Source organism: Ammospiza caudacuta, chromosome 6 (assembly GCF_027887145.1).
Source record: "Ammospiza caudacuta isolate bAmmCau1 chromosome 6, bAmmCau1.pri, whole genome shotgun sequence".
Lineage (NCBI taxonomy): Eukaryota > Metazoa > Chordata > Aves > Passeriformes > Passerellidae > Ammospiza > Ammospiza caudacuta.
This window is the reverse complement of record NC_080598.1, coordinates 15,565,920-15,592,140: the sequence shown is the minus strand read 5'-3', so window position 1 is coordinate 15,592,140 and position 26,221 is coordinate 15,565,920. Positions and strand designations below refer to the sequence as shown.

At 41.5% G+C, this 26,221-nt stretch overlaps 1 protein-coding gene across 7 annotated transcripts in view; it reads left to right on the top strand.

Moving 5' to 3' along the window:
* TUB (TUB bipartite transcription factor) overlaps nt 1–26,221 on the top strand; it is a 75,265-nt gene that overhangs the window by 36,662 nt on the left and 12,382 nt on the right. For 2 of the 7 annotated variants that reach the window (XM_058806897.1, XM_058806895.1), the window contains exons 4-12: nt 3,285–3,422; nt 11,775–11,942; nt 16,203–16,274; nt 17,191–17,312; nt 18,777–18,968; nt 19,544–19,656; nt 20,650–20,764; nt 25,507–25,605; nt 26,007–26,178. In XM_058806897.1, coding sequence (XP_058662880.1) covers nt 3,285–3,422; nt 11,775–11,942; nt 16,203–16,274; nt 17,191–17,312; nt 18,777–18,968; nt 19,544–19,656; nt 20,650–20,764; nt 25,507–25,605; nt 26,007–26,178 — 1,191 coding nt within the window. The remainder of the gene's footprint in view (nt 1–3,284; nt 3,423–11,774; nt 11,943–16,202; nt 16,275–17,190; nt 17,313–18,776; nt 18,969–19,543; nt 19,657–20,649; nt 20,765–25,506; nt 25,606–26,006; nt 26,179–26,221) is intronic. The other 5 variants (XM_058806896.1, XM_058806900.1, XM_058806899.1 and 2 more) reach the window with 5 other exon arrangements.

The window sequence follows — 26,221 nt, the reverse complement described above, 5'->3', positions numbered from 1 at the left end:
TGAAATTAAAGCATTTTTGAGTGACAGTCTCTGAAATTTCATCCCCATATAGCTGCATTTAATTTATCCTCTGGTGCCGCCTATCACTGTTTTTAACTTTTTGATGTCCAGCAAACGATGTAATCATATGGTTGTATCAATGACTATTATTTAGGGAGCCAGTTTATCTCCTTTTCCTTATTCAGGCTTTCTTGCAGGGAGCTGTAAATTGGTTTATGGGCTATCTAGAGCCAGTGGAGAACATAGGCTAGAGTTAACCTGAAGGTTTCCATCCTGCTGAGAAGGGAAATTGTTGTCAGTCTGTTAGATAATGATCCAAAGATGCAGCAGAGGGCAGAGGGGAGGACATCTGATCCCCTGACGACGTGGCTGTGGATAAACACTGCTCTCTGACTTGCTTCATCTCCACAAAGGCAGCCTGGAAGGAATGCTGCTTGGAGAAGTTCAAAGCTGCACATGCTAATGACCAGCTGCAGAGTGAGTACACAGCCCTTGGAAATGGTCCTTCTTCCAGCTCTCCCGGGCAGGAGAGAGCACTGGAGACAGAAAACAGGATTTTTCACTTTGCTCCCCATCCAAGGCTGCTGGACCAGCTGAGCAGGGGAGGCTCACAGAGCTGTCCCTTTGGGTTTGCAGGCTGCAAGGATCCAAATCCTGGCTGGCCTGTTGACAGGAGCTGGCCTAAATGCAAGGCTGTGCCCTGAACTTAATTTATACAGAAAGCAAACTTTGGTATCTTCACTTTTGGTATCTGCAGACAACACCAGAAAACACATGAGTGAGTGGGTGAGCCTTGCCGAGGTCTGCTATTTGCCAAATAGCTAAAAGCTAAGAATGAGGTGGTTTTGTGGTGGGGATGGCATGCTGGGATTAAATTTGGATTTATTATAGAGGTAGTACTTTAAATGTAATGGTAATGCTCAGAAATGTATCCTTTGGAAACAGGACATTCTGTGCCAATTCCTTTCATGAACCCCTCACAGTATCATTACCTTTATGATTTGAATCTTACTTTGCAGCCTCCATTACTTGTATCTGAAAGACCCATTTACCACATACAGCAGCCAAGGTCTCAGAATGGCTCCTGGGCTGAAATCCTGCTCTCTGCCTCACAGAGTAAAGCAATGGAAATATTCTTTTCTCTGTCCTTTGGAGCTCCCTCACTGAGCTTACAATCAGATGCCTCTTGCTTGAAGTTTTGAAGCAAAAGTAACTCAAAAAACATCATGGCTTTACTGGTAAAATGAAAGAATGGCTGGCAAGGTAGAGAAGATAAGTCATGAACTTTGCAATTAATAATGTCAGAAAACTTCATCCTTTTCTAATTGATAATTGCTTTGGACCAAGTAAATGGTGCTTCTTTTGAGTGAATGAATACATCCAGATTTAAAATGATTTAGAGAACTGCCTGGCCATTTAATATAGGTCATTTGTAAAGTACTGAATTTAATTATAACATGGATTACCATCTTCCAAACAATTAAAAGAACACAGCTTAGTTTTTAGAGAGAGACTGAGGTAAAAATATAGCAAAAATGCTGGGTTGGCAAATCACCCCTATTTAAAGACTGTGGGGAGCTGACTCTGGTTCCCTGCACAGTCTGAGGCTGCCATGCCCATGGCGGTAGGACCCAGTGTACTGTGTCTTTTATGTGCCATTTCCCCTGTGCACTCACTCCTTTGATTTTGCCCTACTCATTTCCACTGCTCCTTTCCACTCAGCAGAGGGATTGCAGTCCTCTGATTAGTGTTGGACAAAGGCAGACATGAAAAATTGGGTGGTGACAGGCTGTTTCTTTGGACTTCAAGTCTCTCCTGTAATAATTTAATGTATATTCTCTGTGGAAGGGAGCCCTTCCTCTGCACAATGAGAGAAGGAGCGTGTGTTTGAGTGCCTCAGGTGCCTGCTGTGAATGCAATGCTACTCATAACAGATTGCTGTGCTGGGGAGGGTAGCAGCGGGTTTGGGAGCTGCAGTCTACACAGACATGACTAAATCTGTTTCATCTTTCTCCTCTGAGAATCTCCCTGGTGTTTCTATTTCTATTCCTGCGCTTGAAAGATTTGCTGAAGAGGAAAGTTGCTTCACAGACCAGAAGCTTAGGGAGAATTTTCCCCTTCAGAGAGAGAAAAGTGTCAGTCCACATGTCATTGAGAATCATTTAGTCTTTGGGGAGTTTAAGAAGTTTGTCTGGATATTTAAAAAGTAATTTTAGGGGAACCAGTTCTTTCCCATAATGGTCCTTAGTGGACTTTTTTAATCCTTTTAAAGAAAGTATTTTAGTTTGGGGGAAAAAAAAAAGGGTGGGAAGCCCATGTGCCAGGGAGAGAAACTATGGCCACCACATAAAGCCAATGGGCTTAGCACTTACCAGTGACCAGCAGCCACCCCCAAAAACTCTTGGTGCCCACTTAAAGTATGGGGTGTGAGGTTTGTGAAGTTTCTTTATGCATTTCAGGAAGGCAATTGTGATATTTATCTAACTTCAAGGTTTGGTCTAGCCAGGGAAAAGAGTTATGGTGTGTGTTGCTTTCAGAGACTCAAATATTACCCTCAAAGTGTGTCATGCTTTTAGGAAAATGATAAAGCCTCTTTTTACTTTGAAAACAAGGAGCACTGCATGAATTATGGTGACACAATTTATGCCATGCATGTTTTGTAGAGAGTCCTTCCAAGGAGTTAATTAATTTGTGTATGCTACAAAGTAGGAAGAGTTTTTAAATTCAGCTTGTGTATAGTTTCACCATAAAATGCATGGCCAATCTACTCATCATGCTGTGTTGCAGGACTGTGAAAGATGTGCTTTGAAAGTAACCTTCAGATGATTCCTTGTTTAGAGAGTTAGGATGTAGCTTTAAGCATGGATGCTACAAAGTCAAAATAAAATTTTTCTGCCTTCATGCTGCAACTGTTGACGATCATTCTGGCAGAGCTTTACTGTGAGGAAAAATGCTTCCTACAATAGCTCAGTAACACAATAGTATTCTGATGTCACTTTTGGACTGGAAGTTAGGAGTTGATATATTATTGTGAGCATGAAAAATGTAAGGGAATATATCTCAGCTAACTTAACACTTTCAGATTTTTACTGTAGCTTTGCAAATTCTGGTTTACTTGGCTCTCCTCACTGCATGAATTGTCTGAAATACCAAACTCTGCTATGTTTGCTTTCTCTTTTATGCCTTTGCAAAGTTCTCAATTCATTCTCTTGTCTCTCTCTCTCTGTTTCTCTCTTCTCTCTCTGTTTATTTTCTTTCTTGCTGGGGTACCTGAATCTCTGAAGCAGTACAGGAGGCTGAACAGGAAGATGTAAAGGTGGTAGTGGACGCCCAAGCTCCGAAACCAACTAAAAAAGCCAAGGCAGCAGCTGCGAGCTGTCAGAGTAGCAGCACCAGAAAGGAGAAAAAAGGGAAGCACAAAGGTTAGCTGCATGCAGCTGCATGTCAGATGTTAAATTCTTTATTTTGCTGTCCATTCTCTCTCTTGTTTTTTGCATGATTTATTTGAAAATCTGAAAATTGTCTAAAAATAATTTAATGACATTTTTCTGAGGTTGGAAAGTGTATGTGACTTGGTCGTGTCTGGGCACGTACAGCCTTGGAGTCAAAAAATTTGTAAATGGACTCTTTTCCAGAGGAGAGTGTTCAAACTGCAGAGGAGGAAGAAAGTTCTGAAGGAAAGATGATGGTGTTTTCCTGCAGTGGTAAAAAGAAGAGAATCATCTTATAAGAGTGTGCTTTTTTAGATGAGCTGAAACTAATCTTGTTTGGAGAAGCAGCCTTAAATTGCAGCTGCTTCTGTCCAGACTCTGAGTGAGGTTTAAACTATACAAATTAGAGGTTAAGGGGACATTTTGAAAATCACTTCAACAAAACTGCGATAACATCCTCAAAGGGATTTTTCGAGTTATTGCTTCAGTGTTACTTTGTCCCACCTGGCTGAAAATGGGAGGTGTTGGTGTGAAAAATTTTCTGCAATGACTTTGTGTACGATGAGGTAGACGAAAAAAATGCACGATTGGTAATGACAAAAGGGTAGGTAGAAATGACATTGCCACTCTTAGATTTACAATTTGAGCTAGGTACAAGAAGTAATGAACTACTTTATTGGTAATTAAATATATATATATGTGTGTTTACACACACAGAAAAAGAGAGGCTGTTGTACCACATACAGTTACTTTTTATGTGGTACTGAATGACTAATGAAATGAAATAATTATCCAATAAATTGCAGTTCTTGAATAAGGCCACTGTAACACTGTGCTGCCTGGGCTGTTCTGTATTCCTGTCTTGTGCATGTCCAACAGTTTCTCCACTGTTGCTTCAGTGAGAAAGTAGTGTATATCCTTGACAAGTCTCTGTAAAGATAGCAGTGACTAATAAGGTTAATTATTGAGGTCAATGTATTGGGGCTTATCTGTAGGGATTTTGCAGGACTTGAGCCTACCTTAGTCAAATCCTTTGCGTATTGCAGCTTAATTCTTGAGATCTGAATCTTCAACATCTCTCTATAGCTCTGACTGCAAGGGAAGCTCCAGGTTATACAGGCTTTAGAGCCTGGCCCTGAGCTAAAGGCTGTTCATGTATTTGAGAAAAGATGCTGTGTGTCAAAGGTAAAATTAACTCAGTGTAAAAATTATTGGCAAAATAAATGAACAGAAAGCGAACGTTTCCCAGTTTAATGTAAAAAGTAATGACATTCCAACGTGGTAATACAAGTGCCAAGTTTTATTTTGAGGTACATCTTGCTGAAGAGTAAAAATTCTTTTGCTGGTTTAAAAGAAAACCTGAAAGGGAGCATTATGTGAGCCAATACTTAAATCATGGTTATGGCATAGCCTTGAGGCTCTGTTTTATCTCATATAATACCTCTTTTGACATACCTGTGTCTGTACTGTGTTCAGAACTGAAGATATTGTGCTGCACAGTTCTTTTATTATCCCACAGCAGGTAACACCTAGTATTTTTCTCACATGCCAGTTATAATTTAACTCATCTTCTGAAAAGTCCCCCAAGCAGGCAAACGTTAGCCTATGTTAATAAAAGCAAGTTGTGTCAGTGAAAGTGAAGTCACTTTGTGGAGACTGAGAACTTTGGCATGCTGACTCTGCTCCTTGTGTTGGGAACTAATATTTTTAGCCCTACAAACCTCAGCCTCTGCTGCAATTCTTACTGGTCATCCTGCTCTGCTATGGGAGCTTTCCCCTGGCCTTCAATATTTGCCCATCAGTTCCAAGTTTTCAGGGAGTGGAGGTGTTATTCATCAATTATATGTCAATTATAGCAGAGAAAATGCTGAGTATCTCCTCTCCTGAAGTTCATGTTTATGATAGGAAGCAAATAAAAGCCAGACAAAGTACATTCAGAGCTTACACATAGCCCCTCATCCACCTCATCTACTTTTTCTGTACGCTGGGATTTAGCTGTTCATTCATGTATAATTTTACCCTTGGAATAATATCTGGTTTACCTTTGACAGTATTGTAAACTTGGGAGGATTATGGCTGGATTTCCAGTTTTCCATCCTTATCAAAGGTGCAAAATATTTTTTTGTTGGATGTAAAAGTAAAACCAAATGTATCCTTAAAATTCCAGAGGGATTTTGCTGATAAATCCACTACAGACATAGCTAATTTTGAATTTAGGAATGAAGAAAATGCAAGTGGTTACAGAACCCTATAGTAGAACTTGTATTAATTTTCAGTTACTTTTAAAAATAGATGTGAATATTAAGGAAAGATTTTTTATAACAGTGTTGAATGGATTTGCTAATAACATCAGATCTAACTATAAAAATGGATGAAGGGGAAGTGGTTTTATGCCATGTTTTAGCACAAGGGATTTTGTTGGGGGGAGTTCATTGGTAATTAGAGTAAATCTTGGGAAATTTTAGATTGTGCTTTTAGCTTTGCCATCACTTCAGGTTTGTCTCCACTCTGAGTGTAACCTTTGTATGTCCTGTAAATGAGCAGGATGAATGCTGAGGGGTAAGTGCACTTAACCTGCTAAAATAGCATTTTAAAGGTTTTTGTTAGTATTTAGCTATAGTGGACCTTCCCTTTATAAGCATAGCCCAGCTCTTTGTGTTTTAAGAAAAAACAGCACTTAGAGCAGATCCTATGAATAAGAAGCTAATTCAGAGCAAAAATTGTTGAATTATACATGAGTAGCTGTTGAAGCTGTAGTGTAATGAGTGCACTCTGGGTTTAGATGTGTAATGCTTTTTTAAGTGGCTTGAAGAGTGATGAAGCTGTGATCAGAACAATGTGCTGAAGACAAACGTGAGAGAAATATCAGGTTTAATGAGGTTACACTGGCAGAGGAAAAGGAATGTAGCTAACTGCTCATGTCAGTGCACTTTGTAATTCTCTGATGGGTAACATGGTATTCAGCAATTTTTTCTAAATCTGTGATTATTACTGGTATTTCTTAATGGCAGTATGCAGTGTGCACTGTGCCTATTTTTAAAAAGAACCATAATTTTTGTGGGACAGAGCCTGGAACTGCAGTAAATTGATGACATTTTGTAGTAGCTTAGCTCATTAAACTGGTATTTCTGAAAGCTTCAGTCTCACAGTTTATTGCTTAGCAAAATATTCAGTATTGGAAAAAAAAACCCCCAGATGTAACAAATGCAATGTAAAATTGTTGTCTTTCAAATGGAGATGATGGATCAAATTCTGGTTTGATTTGTGGCAGATTGGGGTAATTCAGGATAACAGTGAACCCAGTGTACAGCATCACTGGGTGGTTCAACAGAAAAATCATGCAAATTAGTGAAAATATTTGCAGCAGGAACCTATGAAAAGTATGCACCCTACATAAATTACAAAACCAGAGCATGTGTAGCTATCAAAGATCTTGATGAGTCTTTAAAAAAGGAGATTCATGAAAGTATTACAGGTACATAGTGGTGTCATTGCCTTGTTTGGAAAGCTTTACAAAGGAGTTAATAAATATATAGGATAAAGTGAATTTTTTGGCTGTGTGCAGTGAATGGGGCAAATCAGGAAGAAAAAATGGAACTTTAAAAAATCCCAGAAAAGCATAAGAAACCAGGAGTCAATACAAAGTGAAATCTGATATGAAAATTCAGGAATCATTCAGTGAAAAGTTATTGGTGGTTGGTTGGGTTTGGTTTTTCTTCCCAAAACTCTTGCACTTAGACTATGTGAGTACATTCTAGGAAAATTCTAGGAGATTCTGCTCTGAACTGCCATAGACAACATAAATGAAGATTTCTTTCTCATCAGTGAGACCAGAAACTGGATGTGTTTAAAATACCAAAATAAACAATAATTTCACAGAAATTTTACCTTCAATGTAAGTGGTACATTGTGTATTTCCTGCTGACTTTCTGGGAGCCGGGAAGCTGAGGAGCAGCTCTGACACACAGAGCTTTTCCTGCCAGGGTGGCTATTCCATGTTTTGATTTGGTTGGCTTCTCCCATGTTTCCTCTCTCTTTTTCACGCCTGTCTGAGTGTTTTGATTTGTGCATCCTGTCCCCTTTTCCTATGTAACAAGCAGCTACATTAACACTGGCTGGCTCAGAAAGCAGCAGCAGTTGTTGGGAAGGAGCATCATTTCTCACTGTAGCACTTCCTTTCTGATGGGAGAGGGAAGTTCATGTAAAGTAGATTTATCTCAGCTTCCCTGGGCACTAAATAAAAAGGGTAGGAAGAAAAACAAGTGAATTCCTGTAATTTCTAGATCTGACAAACCTTTCAGGTTGTGCTTTGGCAACACATAAATTTAATTGTGAAGAAGTAATTTTGACCTCCTAAGGGTAAAGATTTATGAATGTATAGTTCCTGGTTACTGTTTCAGTTTGCATCAAAGTAAGTATGGCACTTAGTGCTCAAGTATTTGCTTTTATTGTCCTGATTTGGTGCAAGCAATAGTCCAGTGGAGGTTTGGACTAAATCACCTCTAGACATCTTTCAAAAAAGAATTTCTATTTACTCCCTTTCCCTCTGAACAAACCCCTTTGTAATTTTGCAGTTGCTTGAACCCCTGTCAGTGGATGGACAGCCCCTAGGAGAACAGGAATATAATGGGAAGTGGCTTAGAAAGTAATGACAGCAGGGTTTGCTTTAAGCCAGGTTCTCTAAAGGATGAAAACTATTTGTTCTGGTGTCAGATCTCCCTGGGATTCCCTGTCCTTGACCTCAGAGCAGGCCATCCTTAGAAGGGCTGTGCTGCCATCCCCCAGCTGGAGGGAGAGCTGCTCTGCAGAGGTCTTAGATAGCATTTGCACCCACACCATTGGGTGTTACCCACGTGGATGTGACTCCTTTGTCAGAGCAGTAACTGAGCTCAGGAAATGTGTGTTCTCTTCCAGAGGCCTCTGCCTGACCTTGGTCAGTTCTCCAGGTCTGATCTGCAAAGGGCAGATCATTTTATTAATCATACTCTTAGTCTGTGAGCTTCATCCATCAAACTTGTGCCTTAAACGCTCTATGAAATGAGAACAAGAACTTCCCTGTCCTGCAGCTCCTCATTTTTAAAGCAGTGACAGAATTACTTGTTTTCTATGCTATGTTCCTTCCCTGATACATAATCATTTTTCCATCCAGGAGTTTAGATTACCAGCTTTTAACAGATTGGTGCTGTCTATTATAAATATTGTCTAGAAGATTTAGGTCTAAGAGAACACAGGCATTGATGAATAGTAGTTTGCAGGCTATAAATGCCGGCGATGCTCTTTTATTGATGCTTTTCTTTTTTCCCCAGTATTGCTTTGTTTTCATTTCTGGTACCTCTGGTTTTCATCTGAGACATGATCATACTAAAGTGTACCAAAAGGCCTTTTCTGAAGGGACTGGTATTCTGAGGGTTGTTCCAATCTTCTTTCCTCTCTGCCCTCCTTCACATTTGCCTCTAAAAAATTCCCCTTTTGTCTTAGCAGGTATTCAAGGCCGTCTCTGTCAGACTTTTATCTCTACCTGATTTTAGGGAAGCACTGTAAAAAAGTGCTGACCATAGCAATAAAAACTCTTTTGGCACAACCCACTCAGCTTCTTTGCCTCTTTTGGCCATGTCCTTAAGCACAGAAACTACAGATGAGTGGTTTGTTTTATTACACAGAGAACAAATCTTCTAGGGAGTGGATGAAAAGCAGTCAGTGAGGCAAAGAGGGGGAGAGATGCCCCTGGAATATCATGGTTACACAAGCTTGGAGGTGTTTTCAGATGTTTTCAGACTTTTGGTAGGTGGTGGCAAAGCTGCCTTTTGAGCCATGGCTTACAAAGATGCACTTATACCTCATGATATAGAAAAATGTGTATGTATGCCTCCATTTAATTTTACACATGCATGTGTAGCTACAAAGATTATGCACACACACAAGTATTAACTAGCTAAAGCTGCATTTGCACCTACAGTGTTCTAATGCAGCAGAGGCTTTTTTTTCCTCTTTTTTTCTTTTTTTTTTAAGAAAAAAGAATGTCTTGCTACATATTTCATTTCCTTAAATGTGCTCACCAGTGGAACCATTCCTAATGCTTAATAACACACTCTACCAGTGATGCACTCTTCAGAACACTGAAATTGATTTTTCTTCTCTAAAACTGTAACCTGCCAGTGCAGCCTTTGTCCTGACTCCTAATAATACACGATGTTCCTGACAGCATGGGATGTGAGTGCAGATGTTCTGCAGGCCCTGGGGAAAAAGCAGCCTCAGTGCAATCTCCAGTGCTGCTCAAGGCATTTCATTTGCTGCAGATCAATGTCTGCTTTGAAGAGGAATAATTAAGGTGTTTTGTTCCTTCTCAAAAGCGCTCTCAAAAATAGGTTTGTATCATCCAGTGCTTAATAAGGGGCTAGGTATGATATGCATGAAGCATCTTCTTAAACTCATGCATGCTTAACACTTTTGAAATTCAGAGTATTGAGGTAGGGACCTATCTTTAGGCAGCAACTGTAATGATAATGGTTAATATTGTAAAGCTGTTAAAAATACCACAGAGGATCTGAGGAGCTACCTGTCTGTTCTAGAGCACTTTTGCAGTGGTGCTTCTCCTAGGGTAAATTTTAAGAAAAAATGCAGTTCCTTCACTGCCATATTCTACCTGCAGCACAGAAGATGATACTGTTTATTCTGTATCATGCAGAACTACTTCTGAAATTGTCATCCTAGCAAGGTCACAGAGACATTTCCATGGATTTTATCTAGCCCTTCAAGGTTGGATGGACAGATTATTTATTTGCTGTTAGTCGTTGTTGTTAGCTTTGCTGCAAGTAAATCAGAATTTGTAGGCTTGGTGCAGAAATTGCCAGGGTCTGTGTAATGCAGATGAAGTAATAACTCCTTGTGGTCTTGAACTCTGTGGGTTTAACACCTCTGCAGTGTCAGACTGCATCTCTGTCAGACTGTTGGGTGGTTGCACAGCCAGTGCTGTTCCTGGGCATATGAACCACTCTTCTTCCCACTTGTGCTTCGTATTGCAGTGGCAGTGACAGCAGATATTGCAAAGTACAGTTCAGCATGCTAAATGTATAATCCAGCTGTCTTTTAATGCAACTTGACAGCTGCTGGCAAAGCAGGATGAAATGGTATTCTTGGAGATTTCTGCTACAGATCACAGTCAAAAAAAAAAAAAAATCCCAGTCCCTGCAGCTCCTTCTCAGGGTTTATTCAGCTCTGTTTGGTGTGAGAAGCACCACATTCCTTTACTGAATTAGCTTTTTGTAGTGCTTGCTGACTCTCCACAATGTTGCTTGCTTATTAACAAAAATTTCACAACAGCAGCAGTATACAGCTCATGCTGTTTATTATATCTATGAAATGAAAATATCTATATCATGAAAATATTACCATTTTTATAGATACAGAAGTGCATTTTTATATGGCTGATTTAGTAACATATTCCAGTTCTGTGTCTTCACTGAGAGCTGAAGTACATTTGTAGTCTGATGTTTTACCTTGCTGTCCTGAAGAAATAAAATGAAGTTGGTTTGTGGTAAGAGCAACCCCCCTTCTTGTTTTCTTTTTCTCTCTTTGGAGGTGATTTACAGCCATAAGGAGGTAAATAAGTTCTTTCTGGCTGTGGTCAGGAGTCACAGGATCACAGCATGGGAGGCTGGAGGCACCTCTGGGCACTGTGTGGTCCCTCATCCCTGCTCTCAGCAGGTTGCTCAGGACCTGGTGCCTGGTTGGGATTTAAGCATCTCAAGAGGATGGAGGTTCCAGGGAATATGTAATATCTTCCTTATGGTTTTGCTTTGATGCATTAACTGTATGGCAATTTTGCTAACTCAAGAGGTGTATTTAGGCTTGTTAACATGCTGCCCCTCTGTTGGATACACTGCCAGATCTACTTTTTTTTTTTTTTTAAGCTTTAAAGTATTTCATGACAGCAGTGGTGTTTATATAGGGATACGGCATAACCCAGGGCTCAGGTTCATCTGTTTCTGGATCCCTTGTGTGGCATTATTAAAATTTTATCTGTTTTCTTTGTCAGTTTTCTCTAGTGTGTTTCTTTTCTGCTTAGTTTTCAGTGTTTCTGGTGCATGGGGCAGGTGTGCTTTGGGGTGAGGAGGGCACCAGTGAAATCCTGATCCTCTCCTGGGGATTCTCCAGTGCAGTATGTGGGAAGTAAAGTGTTTGCCTTGGAGGCTAGTTTAGTCTTGTTTAAGTCTAGAAATATTATTGAATGTGAACATCCAATTTGTGGCTCCTAGAAAAGCTGCTGGTTTTGTGAGTGAGAAATTCTCTTTGCAGTAACTTCTGGACACAAAGACAACTAAGGCTTTTGCTGCTGTCTCACAGGGATTGATGGCCCAGCTGCTTTTCAAGATGATGTTCAGAAGATAGGAAGTCAAGTGCAGATTCTCACTGTTGGACAGTCTAGCCATGATGAAGATGATGGTGACAAAGTGGCTACTGGCCAACCACAGCAAAGCAAGCAAGATCTTAGAACAGCAATGCAGAAGAAAGGTAAGTAGCTAAAGCTTCCTTCATGTTCTCACTGCTTGCTTGATGGCCATTGACTCAATTTCCTATTCTCACTGTCAGCCCTAGCCTAAGCACAGTTTGTTAGTTCTGGATGTGTTCTCCTCAGAGCCTGTTAGGTTCTGTTCTGTTTCCTTAAAAAATACAAAACCCCAAACCTAAAAAAATATAAAACAATGAAGCTCTCTCTTGTCCCAGGGAACAAGAGCTCTGCAGGCTCTCAGGGATGACTTCCCCATCTGCAGTGCAGTGCCATTGTTAAGGTACCAGGCAGATGCCAATGCTTACATCCATCTGTTCACAGTTTTATACTGCACAACTCTGGAAATCACTTACTTGATGGTTAAAAACCAGCATGAAATAGCAAAATTCAAGCTAGAATATTAATTTCAGTGGTGCAGTCAGTTACACACTGTTCATGTTTTTGTAGTGTTAGTTCAGGGATGCAGAGGTGAAAAGTACACCACATTCTGCAGCATTTCCCATGCAGAGTCCTCAAATGTTCTGGAATTTCTTTTTCTTTTTCCAGAGGCATGCATGCTTTGGGAGATAGACTGTGTATGTACACATTCATGCATCTGCCTCTTCCTTCCTGCACTGTTATCTCCCCTTAGACACCAACCGTAGGAAGGAAAAAATAAAAATCCCCAAACCCTCACAAAGCCTTTTCTGAAGACATTTGCTTTGGAGTTGTTCTTCTTCAGTGTACAGCTTTTGAAGCAAAGATGGCTCAAGCCAAGAGTGCTCTGATGCTTTAAGAATAACCTCTTTGTGTATAAAGAGCAAAATGTAAGTGCAAACTTGACTCGTGTAGAATGGACTATTCATACCTAAATGCTGCCTCTTGTCTGCAGAGCAGTTCTCACTAGGATTCATTTTTTCTGGGACGTTACCCTGCAGATGTGAGCAGCTCCAACTGAAATGGGCAGATTTTCTCCAAGTGTGGTATTTCCTGGGCATTTGAGTCGCAGGGGTGTTGGGCATGACTAACAAGTTCTGATCTGTGTGGTGATTGTGTTGCCTTAGACCATGGCTCAGAATATTTAATCATCAGGCACACTACTAAACTAAAGCTGATTGACTTAAAAAGTACCCACAGACTTTGTAAATTAGGTCACAGCACTCAGATTTTTACTCTGGGGGACACTTCTCATTTTGATGGCTTTTTGCCAGGTTATCATATATTTTTATTCTCCCTAAATTTGTGTTTATTTTTAATAGAAGCAGAGAGTGGAAATTTTTTTGTTTGCATTACTTCTGTATATTCTCAAATAGATGATACAATCTTTTTTACCTGGTCTGAGTGTACTCCTCTCAGAACACACACTGCCAAGAGTGAACCACTAGTGTGTTTCAAGTTGAGGAGAGAAGGACACTTTTATTTAAATGTAAATACTGAGGTTCATTCATTTATATTAACAGCAGAGCTATGCTGGGTGAGACACAAAGACAGGTATTAAAATAATGCCAGCAGCATCTCTGTAAGTTATTTTTATTATGTGTGTATTGTTTGCTGCTTGATACCAGCAGAGGATGCTTGTTTTGAGAAAGTTTTGAGTATCCCACCATTCATGTGTTACTTTATACAGAGATAAAGCTCTTCATGTGGCTTCCCACTGCCACTTCACTGCTTGTGGCGTGTCCTTATGGCATGTCACCTGAAAAGTGTTCAGAGTTGCTGTCTCCCATCAGGGCTTCTCTTGCATGGAACAGGAGCAGAAGGAGAAGTGCACAAAGATAAGGCACTGCAGAAAGGGACCTGGGGCCCCTTGTCCATGACAAGTTGAACAGGAGCCAGCAGTGCCCTGGCAGCCAGGAGGGACAGCCCTGTCCTGGGGCCATCAGGCACAGCATGGCCAGCCAGGCAAGGGAGGGGATTGTCCTGCTGTGCTCTGAGCTGGGACAGCCTCACCTCCATGTCTGGGGGCAGTTCTGGGTGCCACAGCATAGAAAAAACATTGAACTGTCAGAGAGTGTCCAGAGGAGGCCATGAGGATGGTGAATGTCTGGAGGGGGAACCGTATGAGGAATGGCTGAGGGCACATGGGCTGTTCAGCCGGGAGAAGAGGACACTGAGGAGAGGCCTCATTGTGAGCTTCAACATCCTCATGAGGTGTAGAGGAGGGGCAGGCACTGATCTCTTCTCTGTGGTGACAGTGACAGGACCTGAGAGAATGGCCTGAAGTTGTGTCAGAGGAAGTTTGGGTTGGATATCAGGAAAAGGTTCTTCACCCGGAGGGTGCTTGGGCACTGGGAACAGCTCCCCAGGGCAGTGCTCACAGCACCAAGCCCAACAGAGTTCCAGAAGCATTTGGACAGTTCTCTGGGACACATGGTGTGACTCAGGGTGTCCTGTGCAGGGCCAGGAGTTGGACTCCATGATCCTGGAGGTTCTGTTCCAACTTCGCTTATTCTGTGATTCTGTGAAATGCTAACTGGTCTCGTGGCAAAAGCTGAGTCCCACTGGATTTGCATAGCCCCAGTTTGTGCCTGTTCTGCTCTTTGGCACTGACCTGGTGGAGAGAAACTTCTCTTAGCACGTGTCTCTCCTTCCCCAGTGAGTCAACCTCTGTAACAAGACAAGAGGTTATAGGCTACTGAGTGTGAAAAGAATATGCCACTTGCAAGAAAATGCCAAATGTTTTATTTGATTTCTCCATCTGTTGGAAATTGCCATCCTAGAATAATTTTCCTCCTGTAGGAAATATTCATCCTTTTAATTTCCAAAGTGTTAATCTGTAGTGTTCCTCCCTGGCAAATGAGTCACTAGGACAGAGTCAGACTTCCATAAGTTTTAACGCTGAATAACTAACTTGTAGTCCTCACACTTATCAGTTTCCAATATGTCTCTGTAAAGGGCATGGAATGAGCAATTGGTTCTTCTTTGCCACCTGAAGTTTTGAGATTTAGGGAGGGGATCAGTTTCATTTCTGGATTCCAGAACAGGAGCTCCCTGAAGCATTTTTCCCTGCAGGTTGTGAGCGCAGATGTTTCTAAGGCTGGCACAGAATTTTCCCCACTAAAGTATTGGTGGTGAAATAGTGAGCACAGGTGTGGAAATAAACCGGTTCTGTCTGTGGATATGAATTATGGCTTTATTGTGCAGCTGCCAGCTGAGGAGATGGACTGTGTCCATTACCCATGCATAGAGCCTAGAACATGATTGTCCTTATTAAGAAATAATGCTTGTGATTAATGAGGGTGTGATTAATAATGAATGAATTCTACAGGCTTTGAAAATATCTGTTGACCTGTGAACTCAGGCCTCCCTTGCATAACCAGGTCCTATTGAAAGGTTTTGCTGTCGTGCTCTGTGGTGTATGTCAGCACTGGGGGAGCTGAAGAAGGGGATAATGAGAGCTTCACAGGGCAGCTGAATGCAATGCAAGCGTTGCTTATGCTCCTGGTTTACTTTTATATCCTCACTCTTATTACTTTGATGGTGTTTCACCCTCCAGTGTGCATCTGGATATTCTAAAGGGATATGCACTGAAGTTACTGGAAGCAGCAATAAAAACAAAAAGTATTTTAATACCTTTTTTGCTGTCTTTTTCTTCATCTGTTCCAAAATTTGAACTGAAGAAAACCATTACTGAGTCTATGTCTGCTGTTTATATTTCTGTACATCAGTTTGGTTTCCTGTCTGCTTGTTACAGACCAAGTTAATATTTTAGAAGACTAAACTACAATAAAATAAAATCTTTATGCATATCCCTGGAGCTCCCAGAAAAGCAGTTCAGAGAGCCTGATTTCATCTTTTGATGATGAGGACGCAGTAGGCACAGGGACTGAAGCAGAATTTAGGCCATCTGAATATGAATCTGAATACTTCTTACAATGTTACTGACTCAATATTGTGTAGAATCTGTGTGTATCACTTATGTCAGTCAAGTTTGAGGGTTTTTATTTTGCTGGAGTTCCAAAGTAGGCCCAAGCCCCACCATGCAGTGCACATCACGCACAGAAGCACAACTGCTCAGCATGAATGGCGTTTGCTGAAGCCTCAGCTCTGTGACCCAGGGCTTTTTCACTTTATTCAAGGTACTGAAAGCGAAGATCACAGCGGGCATAAGCAGGTAGAAGGTGAATTTGATGGTGCAGTGCAGAAATTGTGAATCCAAGCAGCAGCTTTGTGGCCCTGTCCCAGAAGCCTTTAGCCCTGTGTGGAGTCCTCTTGCCAGGTTACGCTTGTTCACTCAATGAAGGGTTTGCAGAATCAAACCCTTGGATTTTTTCCTTTCCCAGATCCCCATGCAAATACATCCTGGTCCTCTTCCACCTCCCAATCCAGTCTTGTCGCCCTGGATCATGTTCCTGGTGAGTACAGAAGGAAAAAGTTAATTATGTCCATGCTGCTTGCCTCTGGAAATCTGCATTTCATTTATCCTTCTAAATCGGACTTACCCATATTGGGAGTTCTGGACCAAGTGATGTTTTTTTGGTTTTTTTAAAGGATAGAATATAGCCTGTAATATATGGAATTTAGAGAGCTTGAACTTGGATATGGGGTGGCTTCATCTGCATGATACTCTTTGAAAAACTAGGCCTGGCAAATGTCCCACCATTGATGCTTTTTGCTGCTAAGTTCTATTTGATGTTCAAAGTTGTGTTTCCCTTTGAAATGTCTGAGGTTTTGAATTCCTGTAAAGTCAAATTTTCAAGTGCTGTAAGGCAGTTCCTTTGGCCTGGGCTGATACTATTCTTTACATGAAATAAGATGCAGGAGAATATTCCTTGATGTGAATGTTTCTTCTTGGTCTGGTCTAAGATGTGCTCTTCAGCAGATCACACAGCTAAAAGTGTGCTGTGAAAGGACTTGTATTTTAATTGTGAGGGTCTCCAAGTGGCTCTGCCAGGTTGTCCTCTCAGCTCCAATTTCAGCTTTATGATTTTGTGTTGTGTTTGAAGTACTTGATTGGATGCAGATGATCTGAATTTAGTTCTGGATCTAAATATCTATCTGGAGATATTTGCTCCTGTATCACTGGGTAACTTGATCCTGTCTGTGGAATGATGTTTCCTGTCTCTTTTACTTGAATGTTTGGGCTTCTCAGGAGAGCTGCTGTCTGACCCATGTGTTCATGCTCTGCCTCACACAGTGAACCCCTCTCACACACCCCCTCACTCACCTGTGAGCCTCAGGGTGCAGCAGCCTGATAAGTGGTGTTTTACAGCAGGTATGGGCAGCTTTAAGCTATCACTGTTTCATATAAGTGTGCTGTTTTCTCCTCAGGCATTTCAAGTAGCATGAATTTTGATGAGGAAGAAGATGAGGAGGATGAAGACAGCTCCAGTTCTTCACAGTTAAACAGTAACACCCGGCCTGGTTCTGCCACGAGCAAGAAATCCAATAAGGTAAGGGGAGAGTGCTGAAGAAGGAGTGTGCAAGCTGCTATGAGCTGCACAATTTCAGGCTGCACTCAGGACAGGCCTGACTCTCTTGTTCTGTGTTTAATATGCACTAGAGTCTCTCCAAGGTGATTTACTGTGATACCTCTCAGGCTTTGCAAGAGCAAGCAATGAAAATAATGACTTGGAGAAAAGAATGGCAAATATTGCCTGAACTTGAATGAAGAGAGAGGGAAACAGTAAATATTTACCTTTCTACCTCCTGCAGGTGCTCAGAAGGATCTTTTGTTTCCATTGACTTTTTCTGGGCATTTTCCCACCCTGTTCTCTCTGCTATATAAAATAAGACTTTAGCTGGTTCAAATATTCTAAATCACAAGCTCTTCCTAAACCACTTGATGATGTCCTGCTCTTTTATATACTGCACTGACTTCCCATCTTTGTTAGATCTCTCTGGAGCTTAAATTCTTGCTCCCTATCCCCTTCCTTCCTTCCTTCCTTCCTTCCTTCCTTCCTTCCTTCCTTCCTTCCTTCCTTCCTTCCTTCCTTCCTTCCTTCCTTCCTTCCTTCCTTCCTTCCTTCCTTCCTTCCTTCCTTCCTTCCTTCCTTCCTTCCTTCCTTCCTTCCTTCCTTCCTTCCTTCCTTCCTTCCTTCCTTCCTTCCTTCCTTCCTTCCTTCCTTCCTTCCTTCCTTCCTTCCTTCCTTCCTTCCTTCCTTCCTTCCTTCCTTCCTTCCTTCCTTCCTTCCTTCCTTCCTTCCTTCCTTCCTTCCTTCCTTCCTTCCTTCCTTCCTTCCTTCCTTCCTTCCTTCCTTCCTTCCTTCCTTCCTTCCTTCCTTCCTTCCTTCCTTCCTTCCTTCCTTCCTTCCTTCCTTCCTTCCTTCCTTCCTTCCTTCCTTCCTTCCTTCCTTCCTTCCTTCCTTCCTTCCTTCCTTCCTTCCTTCCTTCCTTCCTTCCTTCCTTCCTTCCTTCCTTCCTTCCTTCCTTCCTTCCTTCCTTCCTTCCTTCCTTCCTTCCTTCCTTCCTTCCTTCCTTCCTTCCTTCCTTCCTCCCTCCCTCCCTCCCTCCCTCCCTCCCTCCCTCCCTCCCTCCCTCCCTCCCTCCCTCCCTCCCTCCCTCCCTCCCTCCCTCCCTCCCTCCCTCCCTCCCTCCCTCCCTTCTTTCCTTTCCTTTCCTTTCCTTTCCTTTCCTTTCCTTCCCTCCTTCCCCTCCCTCCTGTCATTTCTGACAGAAGGCATGGGATGGGAAGGTGTGAGCCAGGGTTTGCTCTGCAAGCCCTGTACAGAATTCTGTCTGTGCAGCCACCCTGTTCTGCTCCACCACGTGGGTCTCTACACAGAGCACCAGCAAGACAATATGACCCTTGGTTTCACTTTTTAAAAGTGCACCTTCTATCAAATGCTGTTCCTTTGTGCTTATAACCTTGTTGTGAATGGAAATTAAAAAGCCCTGAATTTTGCTTGTTGTTTTAGGAAGCAGCCTCAGCCCCCAGTCCTTCCACAAATGAGCCTCTCATAGATGTGGATGACCTGGAGGAGTTTGCTGTCAGACCTGCCCCACAGGGGGTCACTGTCAAGTGCAGGATCACAAGAGACAAGAAGGGAATGGACCGAGGGATGTACCCTACTTATTACCTCCACTTGGAAAGGGAGCATGGTAAAAAGGTCATAACATAACTTGAATGGCATACCAGTTGCATCTGAATATTAAAAAACAAAATTAATAAAAATCTGGAGAAGTCTTACAAATAAAATGTAATCTTATATTTTGAATACATTTTTGCTTTCTCTAGATTGACCCTACAGGCTTTCCAAAGCCAAACAACATTACCACTTTCTTCCACTGCCTTTCTTCATATGTGTAATTATTGGCGTTAAATAATCCATGCATGGCACCTTTATGTGACTGCCAGCAGTTGGGGCTCTCTGCATTCTGTGGCCTGAAAAACATCTACTTTCAATTCAGCTGGAAGAGCCAGAGCAAACTAGAATGAAACATTTAATAAAATAGATCAGATTTAATTATTTAAACCATAAATAATGGAATGAGTGGTTGAGAAGTCATTTTCCCTTACCAGATTTTTTTCCCCTGGTTTTGCTAAATCCCAGGAGATGATCTTCTACTTCGCTAGTGATGCTTGAAGACAGAAAAATTGCTTATGGTTTGCTTCTATCCAAGCAGGAAGTGGTGTGTGCTAACCCCTTTAGCAATCTAGAATGTGTTTTTTTGCATTGCTTAGGTGTTTCTGTTGGCTGGAAGGAAACGAAAGAAGAGTAAAACCTCTAATTACCTCATCTCTATAGACCCAACTGACCTGTCTCGGGGTGGAGAGAGTTTTATTGGAAAACTGAGGTAAACACTGACAAGTCTAGGATATAAAAATAAAGATAATTTCTTTATATAATGCAAAGTTCATTTGATATTAAGAAGCCTGTAATTTACTATGTCTTCTTAGTTAGAGGCTTGACTACATCATGTGATCATGGTCTTAAAGATCACCAGTATCCAAGGCATGTTTTCAAAAATTTCACAAGTACTTACAGGATCACATTTTATTAAAAGTCAGCAGGACTGAAGCTCTTAAGTGCTCAAAGACCAAATTCTCAAGGGTGTACCGGCACAACTTATCTTAATGGGATTTTCAGAAGTGCATGAGTACGTTGTGTCTAGCCTCTATTGATATAAATACTTTGGAATGCACTGTTACACAGTCTGAAAATCCCTTTGGTTTTGCCTGTTCCTCAAGATCCAAATTAGTTATTTACAGGTAGTGGAATTATTCAGAACCACGTGTTCCTTTTTTGTCTTTCCCCACGTTGTACAGCCAGTCTGCTGTTGATCCCTCCATGGAGCCTCTGGGTGTGTGTTCACATCATCTGTGCCTGCACTGTATTTAGCACTCCTTCCCATTGCAATAGGAAAGATTTGATCTCACTAATGGCTTTATAAAAGTCACTCCCTGTATTCTTACAGAGTTTGGTAGTCAGGTAAGAAAGCAGATGGGTTTTTAGCTAATAAGAATATTTTAAAAACCAAGCAGACCCACAAAATAACCCCACCCAAGTGTTTCCTTACAGCTTTCTTGTATTTCCTAGTTTGCAAGATGTTATCAGAAATCTCCAGCATGAAGATAAGGGACCTTTAGTATACATTTCTCTACTGTGCCTTTACATTTTTGTCATTTTGGCCTTTAATCCAGGAATTGCCATGTAGCTGGGATTAGAAATAACAACTCTCTGTACCCAATATTTGCCTTTCTTCTGTGGCCACAGTGCAGTAAAGGATAGATGTCTTGGGCAGCATTGTTGACAAATGGTGATTGGATTTTCCATTTTTTTTTGGTAGATCAAATCTTATGGGAACTAAGTTTACAGTTTATGACAATGGAGTAAATCCAATGAAAACAACATCCAGCCTGGAGGCGAGTACCCTGCGTCAGGAGCTAGCTGCTATTTGTTATGTAAGTACTGCTCACAGGCACGGCGTGCAGGAGGGGCAGCTCACTTTCTGAAGCAGCACACTGAATTTCCTTCTCACTTATGATTATGTAAATCAGCATTCAGAGTTTGATGTAACCAGGCAGCTGATCTCCACCAGAGAAACCGGGAGGCTCAGTGCAAAGCAGAGGTGAAAAGTGTTGTACACTGAATGGGGTTGCCCAGTTCTCACCTTTGGTGAGAAGGGGATGTTGGAGCTCTTACATAACCCTCTGGAAAGGGTAGGATCACAGCCTGCTGGTACCACCTGAGGGAACCTCCTGAACTGGAAAGAACTGTGCACATGGCATTACTGCTGTACAGTATGATTGTTTGTTATGGTGTTTTGGAGGAGGCCTCCCTGATCCAAACCATTGGTAGCTGACAGCTAGGCCTGCAGCAGCTGAGATTGGGATAAAAAGTCTTAAAACTCCTTTTTACCAGGAAAACCTCAAGTAAAATCCAAAATTTGATTGAATGAGAGAAGCCAGGCTCTTACAGGGGAGTAAGTAGCATTTGTCAGGAGCAATGCAGACAATCAAGACTTGAAACACAGTTGCTGGATGAATAACCTTTTTGGAGAGAGTATTCTTTCTGTCCAGAAATATTTGGGCCCAAGAAACCCTTCCAGTGAAAACTGGTATGTTGGCTGCTACAGAAAGTTTTCTGGTTTCACAAATCAACAGCTTAGATAAAAATATCCAAGAATGACTTTTCTGAAGAGTTCCTGCCCAGATCTAATCAAGGATGCCTGGAAATCTGTAAGGCTGAGGTCCACCACATACCCCATGTATGCACAGAATGTGTTCTCAGAAGGGTGAGCTTTGGGCTGTGGGGAGCAATGCATCTGGAAGATTTCCATGAGCAAGGAAGCTGAGAGCCATCCCTTCCTTGCAAAGTGCTGGGAGCTCTGAAGGAGGGCAGTATTAGCTGCCAGCACATTCTCTTCCTGCTGCTTAGGATGCAGTTTTAATGTGGCAGATGAGCAGATACATATCCATCCCTTCCTGTTGGATTTGAAATTCTGAGAATTTCCAAAAATTCAGCTTGCAGGATTTGAAATGAGACTCCAGGGTTTGAGGTCACTTTGAAGGTCTCAGTAGAAGCCTAGCAGAACATACATGTTTAATAAAGGTAGTTTTACTGGTTTATATAGGATGGCATTCCCTGGAGCCAGGCAACTAATTTGGTGCAAACTGGAAAGGCAAAAAGAAAACCAAAGCCAATTTAAAAAAAGTTACATATTGAGAAGTGTAGGCATTGCTTAAGTCAACAACAAACAATACTTGAATGATGAACAATACCAAATAAAAAGCTGTTGTGGTCAGCAGAGGTAATTAGAAGTGTTGGAAAGAACCAAACCATAGCCACTGTTTGGAGAATGGGGCTGAGATAAGCTGCTTTTGTATGTCTGTAATCAGCAGTTTGAAACGGGTACATTTGTATAAGAAAATTACTTGTTCCATTGATGCTTTGGTACTAATGGAGAAAGGCAGCAGGCTTGCAGGTGTGCTGTGGCCGGAGGACAAAAGGAAATTTGAATTGTATTTCATTTCAAACTAGCCAGGTTTGCTGAAGTGAGATTATTGTTCCTGGCTGCAGCAGGACCAGAGCAGAGAGTGCCAGGAAGAGCAGAGCTGAAACACCCTTGTCCTAAGGCAGTCTTTTAATTCCTGCCCTGAGATTTCCCCTGCAGCAAAAGCTACAAAAACAATACTTTGAAAGCTCCACTATGCCTCTCACTGTCCCTCAGCTCGTCTGAGCAAGTACCTATGTGGAGATCAAGCTGTACCCAACTTACTGAGCATGACCTGCTTAATCATCTCAGCAGGTGTAATTTATATAGGCAGAAAGTGGTGCTCCATCTGTGCCTGACTGTGGGATAAATGTGGTGAGGGCTTTCTTTGGGAGCTCACCTTAAGATGCGTTTGAAGCCACAGGAACAGAGCTGGGCAAGGTCAGAGTTTCTTTGGGTGCTGTTGACCACTTATACTCCCCTTGTGTTGGCAGCCCAGCCTATTAATAAACCTGCAGCAGCACCTAATGGCTGATTGCAGAATCGTTGGCAAAATTTATCCAGGAGCAGTGAGGAGCAGCTGTGCCACTGGTAGCAGGGTTTTCTGTGAGGATTTTCAGGATTTTCTGATCCATAGGATCTCTCAGTTCACTTTGTGTAAGATTCCAGGCAGTGAGCTCAGCTGATAGATGCTCTGAGGTGTTGTTCAGGTTTCAGTACAGCAGCAAGACTCTGTGTTCCTACTCAGGCCTCAATCACTTGCATTGTGCTCCTCCAGTGTTGTGAGTTGAGCCTTCCTTGAAATGATAATTTCTACAGAAAATATTAAGGACAGGGCACAGCTGTGTGAAACAAGCCCGGGAAGGGAAATGGCTGCAAGAAATTGGGGGTGATAAAATTATAAAATCATGAATCTCCTGGGAGCTGCTATTCTAGAATATCCCTATTCACCTTGCTGCTTTTATCACAGCAGCTATTGCCACTAAAGCAACGTGCTTACATAATTATTTGAAAGTATGCAGTATTCTAGAGGCAGCCCTGGGGAGAGGCTCTTGCCGCCCAGTTTATTGTGAGGCTGACTGGATGGGCTAAGGCAGGGAGTGCAGCAATCCTGGGCTAAGTCCTGAGCTGATCAAAATCATTGGTGTCCTGGTTGAGTCAATAGGCTCAACCTATTTGTTGAGCAATATTTGTGTTCCTGTGTAAGCCAAGACTGTCAGTGGCATTAAAATGGCGTGAAATCAGAATTTGGTTTGTGTTCCTCTAATAATAGCCTTTGTAGTCTGAAATTTCCACACACAAAAGAGTGGAGGAGGGAAATAAAAGAGAAGCAGGGAGTGAGGCAGGAGGTGAGGTAATTTTAATCATTTTCCTCACATATTCCATGTTTATATAATTTCAGTTTGGCACTGTGAGTTTAGCAAAAGGGTAGCATTTGCCAGTACAGTGTGTGATAATTGGTGATGGTGGTAATGTGCAACTAGTAACCATTCTCTTATCATGTGCCAGAGGTACCAATTTCAGTGTTTCTGAGTAAACCCAAAGAATATAGTTCTGTTTTTTTCCTCTGCTTGTTGGGAGGGAAGTGATTCAGCACTATTATTTAATTTTACCTCCAACAATGTCTTCAACCAGTCAGCATCTAAATTAATTATGTGTAGCAGAACTGCAGCTTGAGGAGAAGAAAAGCTTGTAAGGCATAGCAGAGAAGCCCAAAATTGTCAGTACTTAGTGGAAAATAAGCATAAGCATGAATCTTTTTTTAGAACTTGTCCTCTGCTGAGCTGAGTCTCTCCTACTTATAAAATCTGCTGGCAGTCATATCAGTTTTCATCTTGCCATGATGCAGAACCAACTGAACTGATAACACGTTTTACTCTGCCAAAGGAGGGGACATAAATGATTCAGAACAGAGGCAGAATCTTCCCATTATTGTGTAGTTAGGAAGATACATGGATATGCCTGGATTGCTTCAGGAGCATGCAGTAAAATAATCCAGTAGTATTTCTCTTGCATGCATGCAAATCTTTAATGAGTTGTGGAGAATCTCCAGATGATTTGCTGGAACAGGCAAAGTTATTTCAAAAGTCTGATGATGGCAAAGCTGCAGGTATTTTAGGTGGGTATTTTTAGATGTTTCCAGTGGGTTGAGATGCATGGATTTTTGCTTGCAAAAGTAGAGGTGTTTTAATAAGTTTAGTGTTCCATGAAATCAGGACATTTTAATTAAAAATGCAAAAGCAGAGACAGCTGAATTTGTCACTTTTAAATGTCCCAGGGGTAAAGCCACAGCAGCTGCAGCCTTGGGGTGTCTGGTTCTTGGCATCCTGTGGTATGTTGTTGGGAACATTGGGAATGTTCTTCCTGAGATTCCTTAGTGCATCTCTAAAGCCCTTCATTTCAGTTTGGCAGATGGAGAAAAAAATACATGTGACTGAAAAAAGCAATCACAAAACATGAGGAGATGGACTTCAAGGGGTCACTGTTTCATTCACTGGGTTAATGCTAAAATCAGGTTTTACTGGAAAATATTGCTCTTTACTTTTCCTGGTTCTCTTGAGAAAAGCTGGTCAGGAAAGCATCGGATCACTTTTAATGGAAGAATTTGTATTTCCTGTGGGTTTATTTTTGCTGCCCATGTGGTTTCTTTACTTTCCCTGTCTTCATAGCTAGAAAATTTGCCTTCATGCTAATGTGTTTGGTTTTTTTACTGTGGTCATCTCTAAGCAAACTTTGAAAACCACAGCACTGCTATCAGATGTTCTGACTAGCATTTTGTTTGCTTTTGTGCTGGCTCTGGAATAAATGGAGCTGATCCCATATATTTAACTTTGTCTCACATCAAAATGTGTGACTGCATTTTATGATTTTTAAATTGAAACTACTTTATTTTGGGATCTAGCAGTAGCCAAGCAATCTGGTTAATTCATATCCTTTCTTAACAAAGGGATTTAAAAAAAAATTATATTAAGGTTGCTGGCAGCCAGTGTTAGGAGTGTTTTTGGAAAGCTCTCTATTTCCATTTTTCCTGTTGTCAGAGCTTCTAAGACAAAGCTAGAGTGTTTGGCAGTGCCAGTGAAGGTGGGAGTTTCAAGATGTTTTTTGAGTTGACTAACAAACAAGTTCCCTGGGCTGACACAGTGTCTCTCTGCTGAAAAAAACAACTTTAAAAATAAAGAGCATGATGAAATCTTTTCTAAACATTTTCAGGAAACAAATGTCCTGGGGTTTAAAGGACCTCGTAAAATGAGCGTGATCATACCAGGAATGAATATGGATCATGAAAGAGTTTCCATCAGACCACGAAATGTAAGTCTTACCAGCAGCCAGCACTAAAAATTACTTGAATTCTTTTTGAGGTAGAATTGGGGTTTTTTATTTGCACTTCTGAAGGTCCAGAAGTTAATCAAACAGTATTCAAACAACTGCAGAATAATGGGATGTGAGACTGCTTTTGTGACTCACAAAAGCTCTACAAATAAAGTATGTTGATAACAAAAGGTACAACTAACATTTATCAAACTGTGGAAAGAACTCAAATACACATTTGCATTTAGATCCTCACAGCTCTCAGTTTCATTCATTGAAGTTGTTTTGAGGGTCGAGGGTTTAGTCTTTGGGCCAGGATTGATGAATTTTTTCTTCCCTGTTAATGTATTTTTTGCCACATGAGCGTGTTAAGCTGAAGCGTGTATCTGTGGTGTGTGCAGGAACATGAGACTCTTCTTGCAAGGTGGCAGAACAAAAACACAGAGAGTGTCATTGAGCTGCACAACAAAACCCCAGTCTGGAATGATGACACCCAGTCCTATGTTCTGAATTTCCACGGTCGAGTCACCCAGGCCTCGGTGAAGAACTTCCAAATTATCCACGATAATGATCGTAAGTAGAGCTCTCTGCCTTTCAGTGTAGGAGCAGCACTGTG